Source organism: Ambystoma mexicanum, chromosome 3p, assembly GCF_040938575.1.
Source record: "Ambystoma mexicanum isolate Mex_15411 chromosome 3p, UKY_AmexF1_1, whole genome shotgun sequence".
NCBI classification, from domain to species: domain Eukaryota; kingdom Metazoa; phylum Chordata; class Amphibia; order Caudata; family Ambystomatidae; genus Ambystoma; species Ambystoma mexicanum.
This window is the reverse complement of record NC_090925.1, coordinates 1,205,698,413-1,205,719,626: the sequence shown is the minus strand read 5'-3', so window position 1 is coordinate 1,205,719,626 and position 21,214 is coordinate 1,205,698,413. Positions and strand designations below refer to the sequence as shown.

The 21,214-nt window shown below is 44.9% G+C and overlaps 1 protein-coding gene across 1 annotated transcript in view; it reads left to right on the top strand.

Annotated features, from left to right (window-relative positions):
• Positions 1-21,214, top strand: part of PHYKPL (5-phosphohydroxy-L-lysine phospho-lyase) — a 460,271-nt gene that overhangs the window by 257,104 nt on the left and 181,953 nt on the right. The window contains exon 7 of the mRNA XM_069652639.1: positions 8,645-8,727. Coding sequence (XP_069508740.1) covers positions 8,645-8,727 — 83 coding nt within the window. The remainder of the gene's footprint in view (positions 1-8,644; positions 8,728-21,214) is intronic.

The window sequence follows — 21,214 nt, the reverse complement described above, 5'->3', positions numbered from 1 at the left end:
CAAAGATGTGGAATACGTTGGAGAAACATCCAGTCAAAAAAACGTTACCAGTTGGTAAGTAACTTGTTCTTCTCTTGGACCCACCACTTTGTTCTCCTGCATTGCTTAGGTTCAGAATTGCTCTTCTTCTCCTTTTTGTCTTTTCACATAGCACCAATAAATATCCCAAAAGCTAAAAATGCCTTCTCATTTACAAATCTAGTGCTGCTTTACCATTGGGTGCTCCTTTTTAGATGTGTGCATACCTTCTTTTGGCCATTGGGCTGGGAATTATAGAGTTAGAGGTTTGTCTGACCAGATGCAGCACTTGCTTGAATACAGATGTTTACCAGCACTGTATGCCTTTACAAGTATAAGAGCCCAGGTGAGATGTGTGTTTTGAGCTATTACAAGTATAGCAGTCCCCATGGGATGTGTGTGCTACCTCTGAGCCATTACAGGTATAGCAGCCCTGATGAAATGTGTGTTCTGAATCACTGAACATTTAGTAGTCCTTTTGATAAGTCAAAAGCTGTCAGCTCTGTTGTAATTGAATATTACCTGCATCTTAAAAACAGACCTCTGATGCAGAGACATTAACTCACCTATCAACAGGATTCGAACTAACACGTTACACAATCATCTCTACAGCAGGGTTATTGACCCACTGAGCTACCTTTCTCAACAGGCTGTTGACTCGGAAAGGCAAATAGGGTCAGGGCACTGGCAGTTCCATGTGAGACTTGCCTGACATAACTGGCTTGTCAAAAGCGCTCAGCCTCTTTGGAGTATTCTACATGAGTTAGGAGATTCATAATAAAGCTTTGAAATGTGCTAGATTTCTGGCAGTGGGAGTCAGTAATAGGACATGCGGGAAGTAGAGATTTTTTAAAAGCGCAAGACCGAGTAGGAGGGATTGAAGTATATAATGTCTGTGCCATCTTCTCACACTGTTCGCCAGCGTGCATCACACCAGCTCAAGAGGATGGTGGGAAAGATCTGCGTGAAAATGCCACATTTTTTACTGTGAGGTTGAAAATCTTGCACATAAAACACATTTTCTGTATTTTTAATGTGGGGTAAGACACTCCCATCCCCCGCAGCCTTCCTAACCGTGTAACATTCTCCCCACAATATTAAATACCCCTACCCAACCCCCATCTAATTTTTGGGCGAATTGTGTTTTCCACGCAAGGTTTTCTACCTTGCAGAAATGGGATTCGATATTTTGTAGTGATGCCGGTGGGAGGAGCTCAGACACTGTTCTTGCTCAGTACTTTAGCTTGCTGCAGAAAATGCCAACACATGTTTGTGCTTTGTCATTACAGCAGCTCTGTTAAGAAATTCAGGTACTGTCCCAAAATATAGCAGTCCTGCTAAGAAATGTGAGCATCATGCATTCAGCCCTCCTGTGACTAATTGGCATTGTGCCTTGACGTGCTTATAGCAGCTCTTCTGATAAATTAGGCTATTTTGCCTGAATATACAGCAGTCTTGTTGAGACGTACCGGTACAATCTGTGCCACTGAAAATATATACAGCACTGCTTCTACCTTCATCCATTATACTGGCTTGCGGTGGGTAGTGTTCAGAAAGGGAGTTAAAGTAAAGTCCAGACCACATGCCCAACCATTCCTTGCTCTCTAAGATAACAGACTAAGTACAGTGCCCTTTCATGCATATGCATGCACGGGAACACATGCAATCTTAAAACTTGAAAGACACTTCTTCAGATAGAACACCAGCTTTTCCTTCTCACAAATGCCAAACAACTGCTTGCTGCAAGGCTCTTCCTAAAACTTCGACATCAAGAACCCCAAGCCATTAAATGTAATTGATGTGCTTCTGTGATAAAAAAGGAAAAGGAAGAACTACCCATGCTGCTGCAACTGCTCTGCCTCCATTAAAGCTGATTAAAACAAAGGAAAATGATGCAAAAACGCAGCCCTATTTTGAGACAATTTTCATTTTACACAATCCTACATGTGTCCTAAAGCAATGTAAAAAGCATGTTCATGATTCAAAATACTTTAAAAGCACTGTAACCTACAAAATGCAAGCAGTTGAAAAAAGGAAAGAAAACACAAATTCCCTTCGACATTACTCAAAGTATTATCTTGATAGAATTATTAACAGAGGAGAGTGTTTAAAAAATAAACTGAGAAGGACTCATTCCAGTTGCTTCTTTCAAGGAACTGTGGATTTTTAAAGTAAAGAGTGGATTTGCAAGCTGCTGCTGGACAGGCTGTCACTAGTGAACTCCATGATCCATGGGGGTGCTGCTATAGATAGCCTGTGTAAGCCGTACGCAAAGAATAATTACAAGGGCCATGTTGACAAAATATCTGTGCGTAAAAAGGCCCATATGCACCTTATATGGAGGGCTGAAGTCACGGATCAGGCCCTAGCTTGGTAGACCTACTTCCTCCTGGAACGACCCTCCCAGGTCCAAATTGTGTCCTTTCTCTCCACCACCTCCCTCTCCACAGCTCTAACCTCTCACCAGGGCTTTCCAACATCTACTTTAGCCCCTTTGGCCCACCTCATCTCTACCTTCTCCTCTAATGTTCAGTGTTATGCGGATGACACTCGGCTCTCATTCAGGCTCCTCTCAGCCTCCTCTCCTCTCACTCTCATTCCTGGCTGTCTATCTGTGATTCAGGAGTGGTGCACCTCCAACAATCTCTGCATTAATCCCATTAATACTGAGATCCTTCTCATTGGGTCCCTTGTTCCGTCCATCCCTTCTACTCTCTGGCTGCCCTCCTTGGGGCCCTCTCGCTGCACCTTCCTGTGAGACAAGAAACCTTAGCTTCATCTTCGACTCCACTCTCTCCTTCTCTCCTAAGGTCACAGACCTTGCTAAGAAGAAGTCCCACTACCAGCTGCAACTCCTCAGAGGCATTCTTCCTTTTTCTCACTTTCCCCCAGAAGCTCACTGTCTCCAGAGCCCTGGTTCTCTCTAGGCTGGACTACTGCAACAACCTCTTTCTTAATCTGCCTTCCTCTACTCTCTGCCCTCTGCAACTAATCCAGAACAGGACTCCAAGACTTGTCCTTGGCCTGAAGCCCAGGGATCGTATCTGTCCAGCCCTGAAATCTCTCCACTGGCTCCCGGTGGCTGCAAGGATCAAGTTCAAGACCCTCTGCATAGTCCATTAGGCTTTCTGGGGCCAGTGCCTACGCCAAAGCCAACTCTCTCTTCCTAAACACCTTCCTTCTCGAGCCCTTCGATCAGCCACCTCCAACTCTCTGACGGTCAGACGCTTCTCCAGGCAGAGAGTGGGTGGTAGATCTCACTCCTCTAAAGCTGCCTCCTTCTGGAATGGCCTCCCTACCCTAGTCAAACTTGAGCTAGGCCACCCGAGGTTCTGGAAGCAGCGCAAGACCTTCCTTTTCACTTCGGCTTTCTCTCCCCTGCTGACCTATCTTTCTGCTTTGCTGACTAGTTGCCTGGCTACCCTCCGATTCTCTATAGGCACCAAGAGGCTCCATGACCAGTAGCCCCTGCACTGCCTCCAGGCCTACCGCACAATTGGGGCTGTATCTGTAACCCTATAGTCCCCTGCCTCCTTGCACTTACCCAGAGCTGCGCGCCCCTTGTTGCACGTACGTAGAACAATACTGCCCTGATTGCACTTCCCCCTTCGCTCCCCCAGGCACTTCTCCTCTCCCTCTCTCCCCTGCACTTGCATGATCTGAATGACACATGGCCTAGTAAGATCGTTTGTTTTGTCCTTCCTCTGTCTTCCCTAGCTTGTCTTGTCGTGCCTAGAAAGACTAGGGCCTCCTCTGGGGTTGCCATGGCAATCAACAACGCTTGCCAAAGGGTGCACACGCTTAAGCACAGCGCCAGACCCTGGCGCCTACGTAGCGTAAGCAAGATGGCTGCACCCATGGTTTACAGGGCATGGACTGTACGTGCCGGTCTGACCTGCTGCCGTCTGAAGAAAGCTCTCCCAACGCAGGGCCTCCAAGGGGACCGGGCCAGCAGCCTACAATGAGGGTAAACCCTCCATCCAGGTAAGTGTGGGACGCAACAGTGAGCGTTTGGCATGACACACAGAGGGCTCCTCGAAAATGTTCAACCCACAATGAAAAACCTCCCATAGTAGGGGAGTAACACCTCTGCACTGTGATCTTCTGTACAACAGCTGGGATGGTTTAAATCCACAGGAAGGACAGGGGATGAAGGAATAATGGGGAACCAATGTTCTGGCTCAGAGAGGAATAATGACAGAACAAACGAGGGAAAGCCGAACACTACAAGAGAGTCAGTGCAAATGGGGAGCAGAATTGTGATGCATTGGCTTACCAGCAATGCATCCTTTTTCAATCCTTTCGATCTGTAGTCTCAGCAGTCATCTTGGTGTGTGGATGCACATCGTGGCAATGGGGCCATCTTGGAGTGGCAAGGTGGGACATAGGAGGATGCCATCTTGGGGGAGGAGTGGGCCGAATTCCATGGCCAGTGAAATACGAGCACTTCCTAAAGGACCCTTGCTGCTGCATTCATGGCTGCATTCTGACATTGTCAAGTCCAGCATTTCTGGCATTTCCCCTTAAAATGTTACTATTGTACCAGGATTCCTGACTGGATTAAGACCAGGATAGAAAGCTGGTGCTGTAGCATCCAGATGTCACTTCATCTATGTCTGGCTCCTTGAAATCAATGGTCTTCCCTGTGCATGGCTTTTGAATGGCTCAAGCATTGTGTGAGGGGGTGTGATTAAAAAACAACTTCCGGTGTAGAAATTAAACTTTTCCTTTTGAAAGCTTCAGACTTACAGTTTCAATATGCAAGCCAACCAGCCTAACCAGTTCACTACTGGAATTGGGCAATCTAACTTTGCCTGGTGACCTGGATAGTCGTGGGATAATCTAGGTGGTTATCGGGAAGAATGTATTCCTCTTAAAAGACTTATTTCATTAGACTTGTTGTCAAGTTTCTCCCTTAGTCTTAATTTCCTTTTGCTAGTCTTCCACACTAAACATTAAATCTGAATATGTGAGGGAGAATGTTATGTTATTAGGATTTGGACCTTGCACTGCTGCCATTTGCAGGGTCTCGTGATTGGGCTAATGCATGGACCTCAAGCACCACAACCACATCAGGTTTTCAGGATAACCACTAAAAAATATACTATTCCCATTTAGGTTAACTGTATTGTAATGTATTTTGTTTAGCCTGAAAACATGGTCTGTATTTGTTCTTGAGGAGCAGATCATGAGGCCCCATTGTGATTGTTGGGCTCATTTATGCGATATTTACACTGGATTCTGAACCCTGGGGTATATTTCCAGTATAAACACCAACCGGCTAATCATGAGAGAAACTCCAAAGCAAGACAAATCCAATCCTGGGTCAAAGTCAGAATGTAAATGCTATCCGAAACCCTTTTTGGAAACAAACTGAGGATATTGCATCTAAATTAGACACATTTTCATCTTGACTGAGAATTTACTACGAAGAAGTCCACTGCAGCTAGTCTTTACACACTCATTAAGACAATGATATTCAGATAGATCTGATGAACCAGGAATGATACATGGACTCGGAGTCATGTTGGTTTTTATAGACTGTTATTCAAAACGTCTTGCTGTGCCTGCTCTAGGAGGTATTTCCCTTCCTCAACCAAAACTAAGGGTCTGTCCGATGTCAAGATGTCCAAAGCATAAGGTCCTGTGTTCTGAAATCCTATTCTGGCCCTCACATTCTAAAAGTAACTCTAAGGTGCAAAGGGTTATGTCTTTGGCTTGAAAAGTGCACAAATGTTCAAGTTCAACAAAACGTACAACTCAAAGGCTTCCACTTAGATGGTGTTCACAGTTCCTGGGAATGTCTCCCTTCCCCAGGTTTCCTTCAGCAAAACAAAAGTTCCTAAAACATAACCAAGTTCTTTGTAGCTCAACAAGACAGCTCTCTTCCTGATATTTGCAATTTTACTACAGACTTGACTCCACCTGGTATACTTTCCTGCCTGGACTTTCTTACACAGTTCTCTCAATTCACAGTGCCCAACGGCATGGGTCTTGTTTAGGATTCTTTTCATACAATTGGCTTTGCCTGGTATACTCTCCTGCCAGGGCTTTATTACACAATTCACCCGATTAAAAATCCCAGGGGTATGGGTCTTTCCTAGCATTCTTTGTCTCAAGAAACACCTGGTGTACTCCCCTGCCAGGTTTGCTAGTCACACAATTTGGGTGCAAGCCCTTGTCTCGCAAATGCCTGGTTTTCTCTCCTGCCAGGACAATGCATATCCAGTTTGACCCTTTCTTAATCACTTCTACAGAGCTTGCTCCGCTCTCCCATGGTGCGTGGCAGTGAAGCTCCCTGGCATCCCACATTCCCCAGCTGGGCTCACTGATTGTGTGGCAGCTTCGGCGTCGTTCGTGAGCTTCTTTGGTTACTGCAGCACTCTAGTAGGTCGGGAGAGCAGCATCCCGTCCTTTCTCTGCCTGACTTCTGCGGTCTGGAGGTAGAATTCCATTGTCACTGCCCGTGCAACGCAAGGGCTCCGGTTCTCCTGCTTCTCCTTCATAGTGCGACCGGCAGGCATTCTGCATTGTGCAGCACTCGGTCTGTTCCTCTGTCTTCTGCAGGCCTTGCATGCAGTTGTCGTCTTGCTGACCCATTTCTCCTTCCAATGGGAGCCACCTGCTCCTGTCAGCTTCTCTGGCTATATCAGCTGTTAGGAATGTAAAGATCCTGCCACAGTGCCACTCCTTCCAATAACTAGAGCGTGGTGTGGGCTTCCGTGCTCTAGTGTACTTCATAACTCCATTCCTCCTCGTCCCAGTATCTTTAAATTACTTCTATAAATGAGATTGATGGTCAGTCTTTGTCATTACAAGATATTGTGGGTTGCCATCAGCAAGTCTTGTGGGAGGTTGAAGGGAGTTACCACAATATGCCATTAAAGCATGAGGAATGGATGGGACATCCCTAAAGGGAAAAGAGGGATACCATGTGTCATCTGATGATGCCAATCTTCTCCCATGAGGGTTGCCTCCCTTCATGTGATGAACACACCAACGAAGCATAGACACATTTATAGGGATGTTAGTATTAAAGTGATAAAGCGATTCGTGATGTGATTCACTACTGTCTATGCTTAGTGTGTGCATGAAGCATTGGAGCTTCTCTCTGTGCATTTTGTATTTTCTGTAGATTGTTTTGCATTTGCATGTCCTCCGTGTTCTGCGGAGTGTGTATATCTGTTTGAATAAACTGTGTTTTTAAGACACCTTGACCTTATGAAGCTGCTGATTAATTTATAGTAGTTTTGGTACCTTAACACTAGGTGTGACCCCACATTGTGTGTAAAGGCGGGGTAGCTTTTGGGGTTCTGTCTTGTTCAAACCTCACTCTGTAAGCCTAACTGGTGGTGGAGCAAGGAATTGTGCCAACATTTCCACTATCCTCCCCAGGCTTCACTGGCTTCTCTTTGAATGTATTCTGCTTTTAGGCTACAAAGCTGACATCCTTCAGCGGCCTACCAATTTGGCTGCCAACCTGTGGAGTTACGGTTGAGCATGTGAAACAAGGTGTCAATCCTTGATGTTCCAGGATATCACACAGCGAAAGCAACTCTTATTCCTAGCCAGCCCCTTTCCCGTGAGATCCCAGAGCTTTGGAACGCCCTTCCCTTACCGCTTCTGTACCTTACTGTCATTTTAAATGGGCTGATTTATACTGCATTCGTATTACTTGTCTGATGTATTTCCTGATCAGTTTGTCGGACAGTGCACTGTTTGTCTTCTGGCTCGATTAACACTTTATCAAACATCGTAAATGAAATGGATTTTAAGAAGTACCTGCAAAATTTGTGATGGAGATGGAGAGAAATGATTTGTGGTAGGGTTAAAATGGGCTAAAACATGGCTTTGTAGTAACTTTGACCTGGTGAGGGAGGCAGGACAAGGGGTGCCCCCAATGAGTTTTGGTGGTGCCTAACATGCTAGTGGGATCAGGGGCAGAGAGACTTAGAGCTGTGATGGAGTTCTGTGGTATCTGTGTGTGGGATAAGCATGAAGAGGATGCCCCTTGTTTTTCACTGTGGGCCGACTCGGGTTGGGGGGGATGGCTGGGCCAGTTGGAGACTCCTAGGTGTTTTTACCCTAGTGGGAGGGGATCACAAGTCATCAAAGTTCTTTTACGAACACCGGTTTTCACCTCTCTCGTCCTAATTTTGAGCACTCTTTTTATGCCTTGGTGCTAAGAAAATTAAATCCTTAGGACATTGACTTTTCACACTAAGTGTAAGGGGATATGTAAATATGTTCATACATCCACCACCTTGTTCTAAGGAATAGTGTTGATGTCTGCCAAGAACAGAGCCTTTTTGCCATTTTGTTTATTTGGGGCCTTATTCATTTGTCTATCTTTTGGTAGTAACAGTAGCTGGTATGCCACTAATCTATAGAGCTGTTTGTAATTGTGCCACAATGGTTTTATCCCACTCTAATGCATGAGTATTGAAATGGCCCATGTGTTTTGCCAGTGGAGTGTTCTAGGGAGAATTTTAGCTCTATAGATATTGATGGGCTTAGATAAGGCACCAGGGCCAATTATTTTAAGTAACAAAGCTTTTCGAATTGAACACATGCGTATGATTTGTATCTTTTTTCCTTTTGTGACTGTTGCCCTATTTTCTTTCAGATTGCAGCATTTATTATGGAATCATTGCCCAGTGTTGGAGGTCAAATAATTCCACCAATAGGCTATTTCCATAAAGTAGCTGAGTAAGTATGGTTCTTCCTTCCGAGAATTTACTTCTCTTCGTGCTTCTTGTGGATGCTGCGGTCGAAGTTCTGAAACTAAAACAAGGGGTTGCTTCCAGCTTAACCTAGAAGTTTCTGGGTGCACTGAACCGTTCTCGAAGCTTAAAACAATGTTTTCCATTGTCTCTCAGAGGGCCTCTTCGTGGCCCATCTTCAGTTTTGTTTGCGCAGCATGTGATTTAGTGTTCATCCCTCCATTCTTGTTTATGTATTCCAATCTTGTGCCCGACAATGGGCCTCATTACGAGTCCGGCGATAACCCTGCCGGTGCTACCGGTGGGTTGCCGATGGACTTGTAATATTTTACCTGCGCCTGACTTCTCGGTGCCACCGGGAGATTACAACTCCGAAGGTCCGGGAAGTCAGGCACCAGTAAAATGTAAGTCCCCATTCCCAGAGAGTCCAATCAGACTCTATGGGAGTGGAGACTCGGAAGCGCCGGCACCCTTGTTAACGGTGCTGGCGCTTCCGTGAAGGGTCTGCATACCGTGGCAGCTGCACCCGGCAGGGTCAGACCTGTCAGGCACAACAGCCACGGCAGGCAGACGCATAGTTTGCTGGTCCGGAAACAAAGATGCCAGTGCGCTTACCGGCACCCTTGTTTCAGGACAGGCAAACTCATAATGAGGCCCAATGTGTCTGTCTGAATAGGCAAGTGCCAGAACTGTCTGTCACAGGATTGTAAATCTTATCCTAGTTGACAAACAACTTACGTTATTCAAACGTGAGCAGTACTTGAATTTGGCATCACCACTGCCTACATTTCCTCTCTCCAATCTGCCGTGTTACCAACTGTGATCATTATTCCTGGACGGACAATGATCAGCTACTACGATGGGTGAAGGCATCATGAAGTAGACACAGACAACTGAAATAAAGCTTGGGTTTTACACTTTTATTAAACCAAAAAGAGGGCTGCAAAAAAGGCCAAACTTGCCCTCTGCTATGGTGGGATTTCCCTACCTAAATGAAACTAAGGATAGTCTGTGTCAGGAAGTCCGAAGTAACTATCTGTCTGTGTCCAAAACCTATACTTGCCCTCACATCTATTTGTATACAATATGTAGGGATGTCGGCATCAAAATGAGAAGTGTTCAAAGAAAAGTTCAGAGCTTCTTCCAGCTCTTGGTTTGGAAAAGGTTTTCCCTTCCCCAAGGTGAAAATAGTTCACAGTACAAAAAGAGGCTCCCTTCCCCAAGCTTTCAAGTCTTTTCAACTTTCCAAAACAACACAATTCCTTGAGCTACTTTGCAGCTCTTCTGATATGGTTACCTTTCACCAATGTAATAGAGTTCAGTTCCTTATTTCGAATCACACAAGGTTTCCTTTTTATTCAATCACAAGCTTCTTTGTGGGTGAATTAACTGACTTTTCCATAGATGGGTGTTCTCGTTCTAGGCGCAGTTGTCAGACCATGCGGTCCACCCATTACATGTCACGCAACCAACACACCTTACTTGCTTTTCCTTCATATGCACGTTGACACTGTTTCAGCTCTACAGTAGTGCCTTTGTATTCAATCACAGACTTCTTTGTGGTTGAATTAAGTGGCTTTTCCATATATGGGTGTACTCGGTCTAGGCGCATTTGTAGGACCACAAGGGCAATCCATTACAGGTTGCGCACCCGACACACCTTACTTGCTTTTCCTTCATATGCACGTTACCACTGTTTTGCACAGCTCCTTATATCCTTATGGCTCTTGCCAATGCTTGTTCTTTCAAATTACACAGTTCCTTATATTCAGGAAATTCCACAAAACTGCATTCAATCAAATCGGTATTCAATCGTTCTTGCTTTCTTTCATATCGGTATTGAAAAAGGTTTACTTTCATTCTGATCAATATTCAAAAAGTACTTGCTTTCATTTTCATTACGTTCGGTTTTCAAAAAGTATTTAATTTAAATCGGAATTCATTAATGTTTCACAAGCTTTACATGTTCGCCTGCCATCCCGTTGTCCCCCTTCCTAGTTACAGCATTCCAGCGAGTCTTACATCTTTCTCTCTTTCTCTCTCTTTCTCTCTTTCTCTCTCTTTCTCTCTTTCTCTCTCTTTCTCTCTCTCTTTCTCTCTCTTTCTCTTTCTCTCTTTCTCTCTTTCTCTCTCTACAGCAGGTCTCTGGGGCTTTGCTCCCACCACCGATGCATCTCTCGCAGCTCGGGCCTCACACTGCAGCTTCGCCTGGTCATGCTGGTTCCCTTTCCATGGTCTGCCACTGTCCTCCAGCTTCCGCTAGCCTCCCTTCCCGCTGCATACACTCTGCATCTTCCTGGGGTTCTCGAGCACTCGGTCTGCTTTCGTCCAGCAGTCCATCAACATGTAACAGCTGACTGCCGACCTGCTTCCATAGCTGATTGCTGGCCCGTTTCCACAACTGACTCCATTTCCATCAGTCTTGCAACTTTTAAACTTCCCTCCAGGTTGATTGGTCTGAAAAATATATATATGGTGCTGGTTTGTCTCTGCCTCGTCCCAGTACCTGTGACTGGTGTTTACTGTGGAATGGTCTACAGGAAAAATAGGGAATGGACTGTTAGTAGCCTACAAAAGCCTGTGGGGATATCTGACTCTTTATGAAAGGGAAATGGAGGATACTTTGTCTCACCCAAGGGTGCCTCATCCCCACTCCCCAAGTCTCCTCCACCCAGGTAGTCCTCCCTCCCATATCCACCCTCAGGGCCCGATAGCGATGCCCTTTCCATGACCACCTCAGATTCCTCACAGATGTTTTCATAAATGTTACTTTTACTCCAATGCACACACACTGCCAAGTTTACAGAGGAATACCACAGTAGGCAGGGACCCCCTACTAGAAGTCAAGGGAGAGACCCATAACCTTCCTAATCCAACAGTCTCTAATCCTAGGGCAGAGGAGGTCGGGGGGGGGGGGGGGGGGGGGGAAACGCACCTCTATGACCCATGTCCACATACTGCTAGACTTCTACAGAAGATAATTACCTCACCGCAACGTACCTGCCGACTAGGATGCCAAACAATGTCAAAACACACAGGATGGTCATAGATCCTGGCCACAGAAACCATAGCAAAGAGGTAAGAAAAGAAACACAGCTAACCCAATACTAAACCTCATTTTTCCACAAACTCTTCTACAGAAACTCAGACAACCACGTCTCTGCCCAGCAAACTGCACGTACTTCACCACACTGCAACAACGTACAAACAACACCTAACGATGCACAAGAGCGCATGGGAATCGCTCAGACTTGAACATCGCACATAAGCACAGCGAACGGTGCAAACCGAACTGAAGCTGCCAACAGAACATCATATCTCACTTTCCTATCCCCAACGCACCCTACTAACCGCTCCCACAGCCTCCCTGTTTCACACTGTCTTTTTTTAGATCCGCCAGGGGAACACTCCGGTGGTGATCGTGCACAGTACAAGTAACCTTTAACATTAACTTTCCGACCTTAATTTTCATGCCCAACCCAGTCATACAGAGGTTCACCTTTCCAAACAGACCAATCTAATGATGCACCAACAAATATGCATACTGGTACAATTCCCAGTGGGATGCTGGATTTTAGGCATGCCTCAAAAGTATATTACAAGTCTTCATGTTTCTTCCTTTGAGGGTTTCTATTTTCTAATTTCTCCCGTTCTTTTTTTATTGTCTGTGAATTATGCAGCATTTCTTTATGTGCTCCTTTTTATATTTGGTAAAGGAAGCACGGTTGCATTACCCAGACAGGCTACCAGTCAAGATTTCAGGACAACTTATTGGGTATTTGTATTTTCATTTATTTATAAAGCACACACGCCTAAGCACTGAGCAAAAAAGGAGCAAAACAGTACAATATCAAGTGTAAATGCAGATTAAAAATGAATGAGTAGAGTTACAAAGGAGAAGACAGGCGAAAGGTTTTAAATCCGGTGCGGAACACAGGCAGAGTAGAAGAGGAGCAAATTAAAAAACCAAGTGAGTTCCAGTACTTTGAAGCGAGAAGAAAAAAGGACCGGAACTGGGAAGATGCACAGGAAGCTTAGGTACGGCAAGAAGAAATAGAGACTGAGAACGGAGAGATTGGGGAGTAGAAAGAAATAAGAGAAGACAGATAAGATGGAGAAAGAGCATGGAGAGATTTGAAAATGATACATAAAAAGTTAAAGAAAAGGCGGCATTCAAACGACAGCCGAGACGAGGAGATGGAGGAAAGTTGATGAACAGAAAGTAGGGTCTGAATCAAAACATGGTTAACAGAACAAAGTGGGCGAGCTGTTAGGCAGGAAGACCAAACAGAAGAGAAGAACAATAGAAAAAGCAAGAGAAAATAAAGGTGGAAATAAAGGGCGAATCTTTCAGATATTAAGTAGGTGGAACAGACAGATGCGGGAAGTAGAGTTAATGTGGTGAGGGAAGGAGGGATCAAAGGTTACGCCTAGATTACGAGCCAGATTAGAGAAAGGCAATAGGACAGAGGGGAAAGAGAGCAGAATCAGGGGGAGACCGAGCAGAGGAAGACTGAAATAAAGGACTTCCGTCTTTGAGGGGATCAGATGAAGGAATCTGGAGTTCATCCATTTCTGGAAAGTAGTCCGACATGAGGAAAGACAAGTGTGTAGAAAGTCTTAAAAGTCAGAGAATGAAAGGAAAAGCTGCGTGTCGTCTGCATAGAAGTGGAATGAGAAACCAAATTTTGAGTGTCGGAGAGGGGGTAGCCTTGCTCAAACCTGTGGTAGCATTAGTTCTTTGTTTTTTGTGTGTTTTCTTTTGAAATTTCCAACTGATCTATATGTCAAATTCTTCCTTCAAAAGCAGAATGTTCCTTTGATTTTGGGAAGAAGATCCCACTGCCTAGTTCACTTTGATCGTTTGTTCTCATCAAATGCTGAGGTTCGTGGATTGCACAATATTTCCATTCAGTGCGTTCTTTTTAACACCTCAACACTTATCCTCTCAAATATGGTCTCTAATGGCAGCCAGCTGCCCAATACTTTACCTGTGATGTTGGGGTAGAAGAGGGTTATGTTGGGTAGTAAACAGAACCTCGGTCCCAATTTGGACAATGCTGTTCCCATCTGCCAGCCATTATTGGTGTCTAAAGGAGTTTGGTTGGGTTAAGGATGGGCTGTGCTCTCAGCCTGTTTGAATTTGCTAAATTGGCTGGGAAGTCCCTTGAAACACCCGCCAGGGTTCAAATAAAACAATATTCTATGTGAACTGCCGATAAGGCCTATGAATATGCAGTGGCAGCAAATGTTTTCCGCTACTGACCCACATTGACGACAGTGAGTTTTCAGATTGGGGTGCTGTGACAGTGGTCAAGTGGTAAAATGATGTTCTTACTCTTTGGCCTAAACCTGAAACACCAGCACCATATCTAGGCTCTTTCCTTCTGTGTTTCCCTTGCCCTGAGGGTAGCAATTGTGGCATTCAAACCCCAGTCCCTTCCACTGGAGCATCAGAAGTCTGCCATTAAAGGGTTCTGAAAAACAGAGGAGTCAACGGGAAGCCCAAGTGAACACCGCACCCAAGATTATGACATTCTGAGGGATGGGTGGGAGTAGAGGGCTCGTAAGAATGTATAACGTATAACATATTGGGAGAGGTGACCATGAGAGATAAGAAGATAAAACTGATTTATCATTCCCACATCTTACTACTTTTCCTGTCTCCACAATACACCAGGATCAAGTTGGCTAGAGCACGAGGAAGGAGAGCCCCCATGATCATGCATTAAATACAATTCTATATGAGTAACTATCCATAGCTTTTGTCCAGATTTCCCTTGCTCCTAAGTGGTAATAATCAAAATTCAATTCATAATTAGTGAAAAATATATTATACCTAAGAAATGTATTGTATGGCACAATCACATAATACTGAAATAACATAGTCTAAGCAAATAATGCCCAACAAGTCGGAATATATGAAAGGTCCTTAGAAAAGTCTGTAAATGCAATGCCCACTTACTGCTGACTCAATGGTGGAAAGTAGCCGTGTTCAGAATGTTCTGTTCCCTTCATCCTACAAGCTATTCTTTGCTTTGCATTCCTCTCTTAAATATTATCACACATCTTGCACAGGGTCTTGTGTATTTGATCCACTAGCTTGTCAGTATTTGTCACAAAATGATCTCTTCCCCATCATTGTGTGTTGCAAAATAACTTAGTTTGTAGCACACAATGATCTTAGACAGGATGGCCTTAAGGGAAATGCATATAATTACTGACAGATCAATCACATGTCGGGCTGTGACCTGCCATCTGTCTAGTTCGGCATACGTGCACCAGCCTTTCAGAAGCGTGGACCTGTATGGACGTCTTTCACATTCCTCATATGATAATCCAATGTTGACGTTGACAGATTTACAATCTTTGGTAATGAGACCTTCAAAAATACATTTGAACCAACACTGCATTTTATTTAATTTGGCTACAAAGATGTGCAAGATACCCCCTTTTTTTCTCCTTTAGCTAGTGCTTTTCTACGTGATATTTCAAAGGTCTAATCTAGGTTTCAATTCTAACTACTATATTGTTGCATTAATGCAATGTTACAGTATATAAAAATATCTGTTTTAGTAATGTAGTCTGAACTTTACTGTGATGACCAATCTTCCTGATCAGGACCTCTCAAGATGCGCCCGATCCTTTGCGAGACAGGTTCTGCGACCCTAATGCCACCTGCCCAAGAATATGGGCAGATGCTGAACAGGCGCTGCCTAACAATTCCATCGACCATTGGTAGTGTGTTTGACATTTTTCAGAATTTTGCAGAAAGATAAAATAATGTTCAGCCAGCGTTGGAATGGCTTTCCAAGTCATCGATTCTGGATCAACCTTTGAAAAGACTGTCACGTCTGAAAATGCCTTTACTAGTGTCTCCTGTACTTTTACTTTCTTAGGCTGAGCATCTTGTGGGATATATTTATGGGGAAACAATTATAACAGGGAGTTTGTCACCCTCCCCGCAATCAAAAGCCTCACACCCTTTTTGTTTATTTATTTTTTATTTATTTATTGATCATTTGCAAGGCACTTTATGCAACAGAATTGTGTTTCAAAGCGCCACAGTCCTAATGGGAAGGGACCAGCGGAGGGAATAACGGTGGCTAGAAACAAAAGCAATGATAATATATACACAGTCGTGATCCTACTAGGCCTTGTGGCATTCAGCCGTTCAAGTGCATTGAAGAGAAGTGCAGGGGAGGGGAATGGAAGAGGGGAGCAGAGGAGTGGACAAGTGCTGGAGGATGTCCCAAAGGGCAAGTGCTAAGGGGAGCCAGGAGGAGCAGCTCAGGCTAAGTGCTAGTAACAGGCAGCTCTCAAGGCTGGTGTGTGTAGCCACCAGGCAGGGGCCTAATGGGCAATGCAGTGTGGGTGCGGGAGGTTGGGGGGGGGGGAGATGCTGGTAGAGACTGGGAGGAAGGGTCTGAGAGGCGTTCACAAGGACCTAGCCTCCAGTCACAGCGGCAGTGGGGTGATTAGCAAGGAAGGGAAAGAGGTAGAGAAGTGCAGAGTTTTGAGAAGTTTCTGAAACTTGAGAAGGTCAGGTTCTAATCTGAGAGAGGCAGGGAATCTGTTCCAAAGAGGGGGCACCAGCCGCTTAGACAGTGGGTGAGTTGGAATTAGAGGAGCAGGGGAGTATTTAGGGAGGGAGAGTGGAAGATAGCGAGGCCCCAGAAGGCCCTGTGGATGATGCAGAGGTTCTTGAATTTGGTTCCTTGCAGCCACCGGGAGCAAGTGAAGAGAGTTTAGGGCTGGAGATATATGGTCTCTGGGCTTGAGGCCAAGGATAAATCTTGCAGCCTTATTCTGGATTAGCTGGAGGGGGCGAAGAGAGGAGAGAGGGAGATTGGGAAAGAGGCTGTTGCAGTTGTCCAGCCTGAAACGACCAGAGACCTTGAGACATTGAGCGTCTGGGGGAAGGTTCTAAAAGGAAGAATGCCTCTGAGGAGGTGGAGCTGGAAGTGGCACTTTTTGGTGAGGTGTGAAGGAGAGAGCAGAGTCAAAGATGACCCTGAGGTTTTTGGCCTCACAGGATGGTGGGCGTAGAGGGCCCAAGGAAAGTGGCCAAAGGGTAGGTTGAAAACAGGGCACAGGTATCTCGAAGAGGAGGATCTCCATCTTACTGGCATCGACACAGATTATTCGCTGAGCACCATGCCTTGAATGGTGGACAGACCGGGATGAGAGAGGGGAAAGAAGAGGGAAGTTTGAAGGAAAGCTGTGTTTCATTGGCATAACACTGGAAATGAGGATAGAAGGAGATCATCAGATGAGCCAGAGGGGCAAGATAGATATTGAAAGGCCAGGGCGACAGGATAGAGCCCTGGGGGACACCATAAGGTAGAGAGGGTGGTGTAGGAGAAACAGCCCAATAGCAACTGCAAGGGGCGGTTGGTGAGGAAAGAGGGCAGCCAGTCCAGTGCCGGTCAGTGATGCTTAGGGTGTCACAGAGTTGTTTGATGAGGATGGAGTGGTTGACTGTGCCAAAGGCAGAGGAGAGATCGGGGAGAATGAGCACAGCAGGAGAGTTGGAGTCGAGATTTGCAAACGTGCTTTCATGGGTGTTCAGGAGAGCAGTTTCCGTGCCTCTGGATGCCCGGAATCCAGATTGGTGGTCGTGAAAGCAGCCAACAATATCAGTGTGGAAGGTCAGTTGGGGAGGGACAACTTTTCCAAGAGTTTACCCCGGAAGGGGGTAATGGAGATAGGGCGGCAGTTAGCTTGGCAGGATGGGTCAGCAGATGACTTTGAGAGAGTGTGCACAAGGGAGTGCTTGAGGGAAAGAGCCAGAGGCAAAGGTGTGGTTACAGAAGTCTGCAAAGGCCGGGGCGAGAGAGATTATGTTGTCCTTAATGGTTCTGGAAGAGCAGGTGAGCTCCTATTTGGAGGAGGCCTTCATAGAGCAGACCTCTTTAGAGACCTCATCCGGTTTTATGGGTGGGGGGGATGAGTGGGGTCAAGGGAAGCAGTAGGGTAGGAGAAGAGGATGGGGTGGAGGAGAGTGAGGACAGGATGGTCATATCATATCAGGTACATCTAATACACCTGTTGTTATCATTCAGTCTAGCCCTGTCTATGAACCATATCATACCATATAGATCCTTCACTCCTGTGCCACAGATAAGCCAAGAATCAGGCCGTCGTGTAGAAAGAATATATATTAATGAATATGAAAATTAATATTTGTACCAAATCACAAGTCACGCCACCTCACTCCGTGGCCCAAATGCTTCCCTTTCCTAACAGTTCACTTTGCCACATATTTAAAAGACCAGTTATTTTAGGATAAGACTGATCAGACTATTTAACTCCACAATATGTACAGTTTTCCTTCTTTGGTTATTACCACCCTGGTGGCATAGAAACGCAGGTCTGTAGAATACTTCAGATACCTGGGTCACTCACAAAATACTCTTCTTGTACAGAATTGTGCAGCCCCCTGGACATGACAAAACAATTTAACTTCACAAGATATTTTACATGAGGTTTACTTTATAGCATGTAGCACCTTGAAACCTGACCAGATCTTACCCTTGGCAATACACTGTACATGAAGTTCAATTTAAATAACATGCAACACTTTTCTATTGACAAAAGCAATTTCACACATGCAGCGTAATCTATTTAAACTGGCAAGACACCTTTCTGCCCCAGCACAAACACAGATTTTCAGTTTATTATGGGAGCCCCTTTGCTTTAAGACAGGGTCTGGGGAATGATAGGATATGTTATTTATAACATGCTTAATACCCAGAGGTTTCTAAGCGTGGACCAAACCTGTGTTGCTCCGTGTCGTCTTGCTTCCAAGGCGAGCACATTGCCCCTGAGCTATCCTCCCGAGACTAGTTGGGGAATTTTGTATTTATGCACCCCTCCCTTTACAGAATTCTGGGGTTGGCGAAAAGAAATAGGAGTATCCAATTACTCTAACAGACTATATTTGTATCCACACCGGAAGCAATGTTGATTTTCATTTTCAACAAATCACACTGTGTCTGTTGGCTTTAGGGGATTTAATTAAATGATTACTTGGTAAGAAAATGCTAGGGATCTACTTTGTCTGCCCACTCAATCAATAATGGGAAGATATTAAATTAAACAGATCCTACACAAGACTTGGTCTGGTAAAACAGGTTACTTACATAGAATCTCTGGGTTTTGTGCTCAGGAAAAGACACCACCTCAGGGCTACTGAATCATCTCATGGGCCGCATAAGAATTTGGTTAGATGGCCGCTCCAGGTTCAGTCATGGATAGCTCCAGAATTCATCCCTTTATTTGCCTCTCCAAATTCCCTCCAGAGTTTAGTCTTCCTCCTAGCCTAATCCACCTCCCAAGCAATCTTGGTTCTCGAACAAACATTTACAGCAGTTTCTACTCTGATGATTTCAGACAGCTCTCCCCTTTTCCCATTGTGCATCTCCCTATACATCTTTAACCACTCCCCAAATGATCTACATTATCAGGTGACAAATGAAGGCAAGTCCTGTTTTACGCACACTCCAGAGTGAATACACCCCACTAGGGAAATAGGCCAGGTGATAGTGTTGCAAGGATAACAAGGTTTAATATTACAGAAAACAAATATCAGCAAAGCACTCTGCTGCGTGAGAACGTTCTGAACCATCTTAGCAGAAGCTTAAAAAGCTGTGTAGCATCCTCACATACAGTAAAAAACAGGTGGCACTGATTGCATATACACGGGCCTGCTCCACAGGGGATGCCAGGCTACGATTGGTTGGTTCTTCCACCATCGGTCAGGCTCCACGTGGGTCTGCTGGGCTCATCTTGGAGTTCGGTGAAGTTCGGGGCACTCATAAAATACAATGTTGCTTCTAAACTAACATGCTAATCCTACTTACTATATCGCTGTGACATGCTCCTGGGCGGCTCAGGAATTGGTGCCAGGGGAAGGGAGGCCCCACACATTCTGGGCTTCGTTGATACTGCACCTCTCGCACTCAAGGTTGCCACCCTGGGTTTTTGATCTTCTAATTTATCCATCCCTGTACCTTGTGTTACAAAGGATGTATTTCATACTGCGGGTAAAACAGTTGTGCATACTTGGATCTTTTATGGACACTTGATTTGTGTCAGGACAGGGAGGTCGCTTGCTTATCATGGAATGCAGGGATTGGGGGTTGAGTCAGTGGTTTTGGGGTTGGATGTGGCCTGGCTCGGTGGGGGTTAGAGGCCTGCTGGCAGCTTAGTGGTGATGAATGGATGCAGCGTGGAGTCTGGTGTTGTCTCGCGCTCTTGCAAGACGCATTCCTCTGAACGATAGTAAATGGTTGTAACAGTGAAGAGACATGGTGGAAGTGGACTTCCGTGAGAACTGGCCGTGTGGATTCTTTCTGCCTTGATGATGTTGAGCCTAGTGAAATCTTTCCATGGAGCTTGGCTTATGCAGCGCGGTTATACAGCCTGTGTTTTCCTCATAAATCTTTGTGTGTCTCTGAATGCCATGCATCTACTGTTCGTGCAATATTGCTTTTCGAGTTTCATAGTGCATTTTTCTCCCCACTTATACACTAGATTATCTCATGGTGGATTCGCCTCACCTGAAAGCGCTTAAGGGGTGGGAGATATACTCATTTCCATCCCAACACAGCTTATTGGTTCTTGATCTGGATTGGACATCTACTGCCCTCCCCTTTTCTCTGGGGAGTCCCTTTTAGTTACTGGGCATCATCCCTTGAGAGTTATGACTCCACACTTTGAAATTGCATTTTGACCACTTCAGTTATGACCTTAAAAACTACAACATGGCAAACATTTTTAATTCACAAATACGAGATACAAACTATATGTTTATAAAATGGTCTAACCATGCTGGACTTAATGAAATGTGTCTAATTTTGGCACGATGTTGAAAGTTCGGATTACAGATTGATGTGATTTATACAAACGGGTAGAAAGCCAGTGTCACCAGATTTCATATCCAGGTATCTAATTCAACAAGCTATCATCACCCCGAACCTCTGCTTAGTGACATTTTCTGGGAAGATATTATCACATTTCAGCTTCAGTTCCCAAGATTGAATTTCTGTCAGTCATCCCAACAAATAGGTCTTCTCATGTAATGATATTTGAATCATTATTGTGCCAATTATATTTCCCGAGATAATCAACAATCATGATTTCCCCATAGCACCTATGGTAATTTCAAGGAATCTGCATAATTGTGTATTTCAATTAGACATTATATTTCTTTAAGAACATGTTATTCAGGCCATGTGCTTTGTTGTTGGTTTGGCCTAGTGTAAAGTAATTTGCATTCTTTCAAAGTCAAAGCCCTGCAGAAATGTTATCATCTTCCTGACCAGATGGTATAGCTCCACCCATTAGCATCATATGGCAGTCTCTGTACCATGTCAGTTGTCATTAGCTCAGGGATAGAGACCACAAATTGAGTTTTCAATTACAACTATTTTCCAAAGTTCAACCAATTAAGGGCTGCCTCTCTGTTT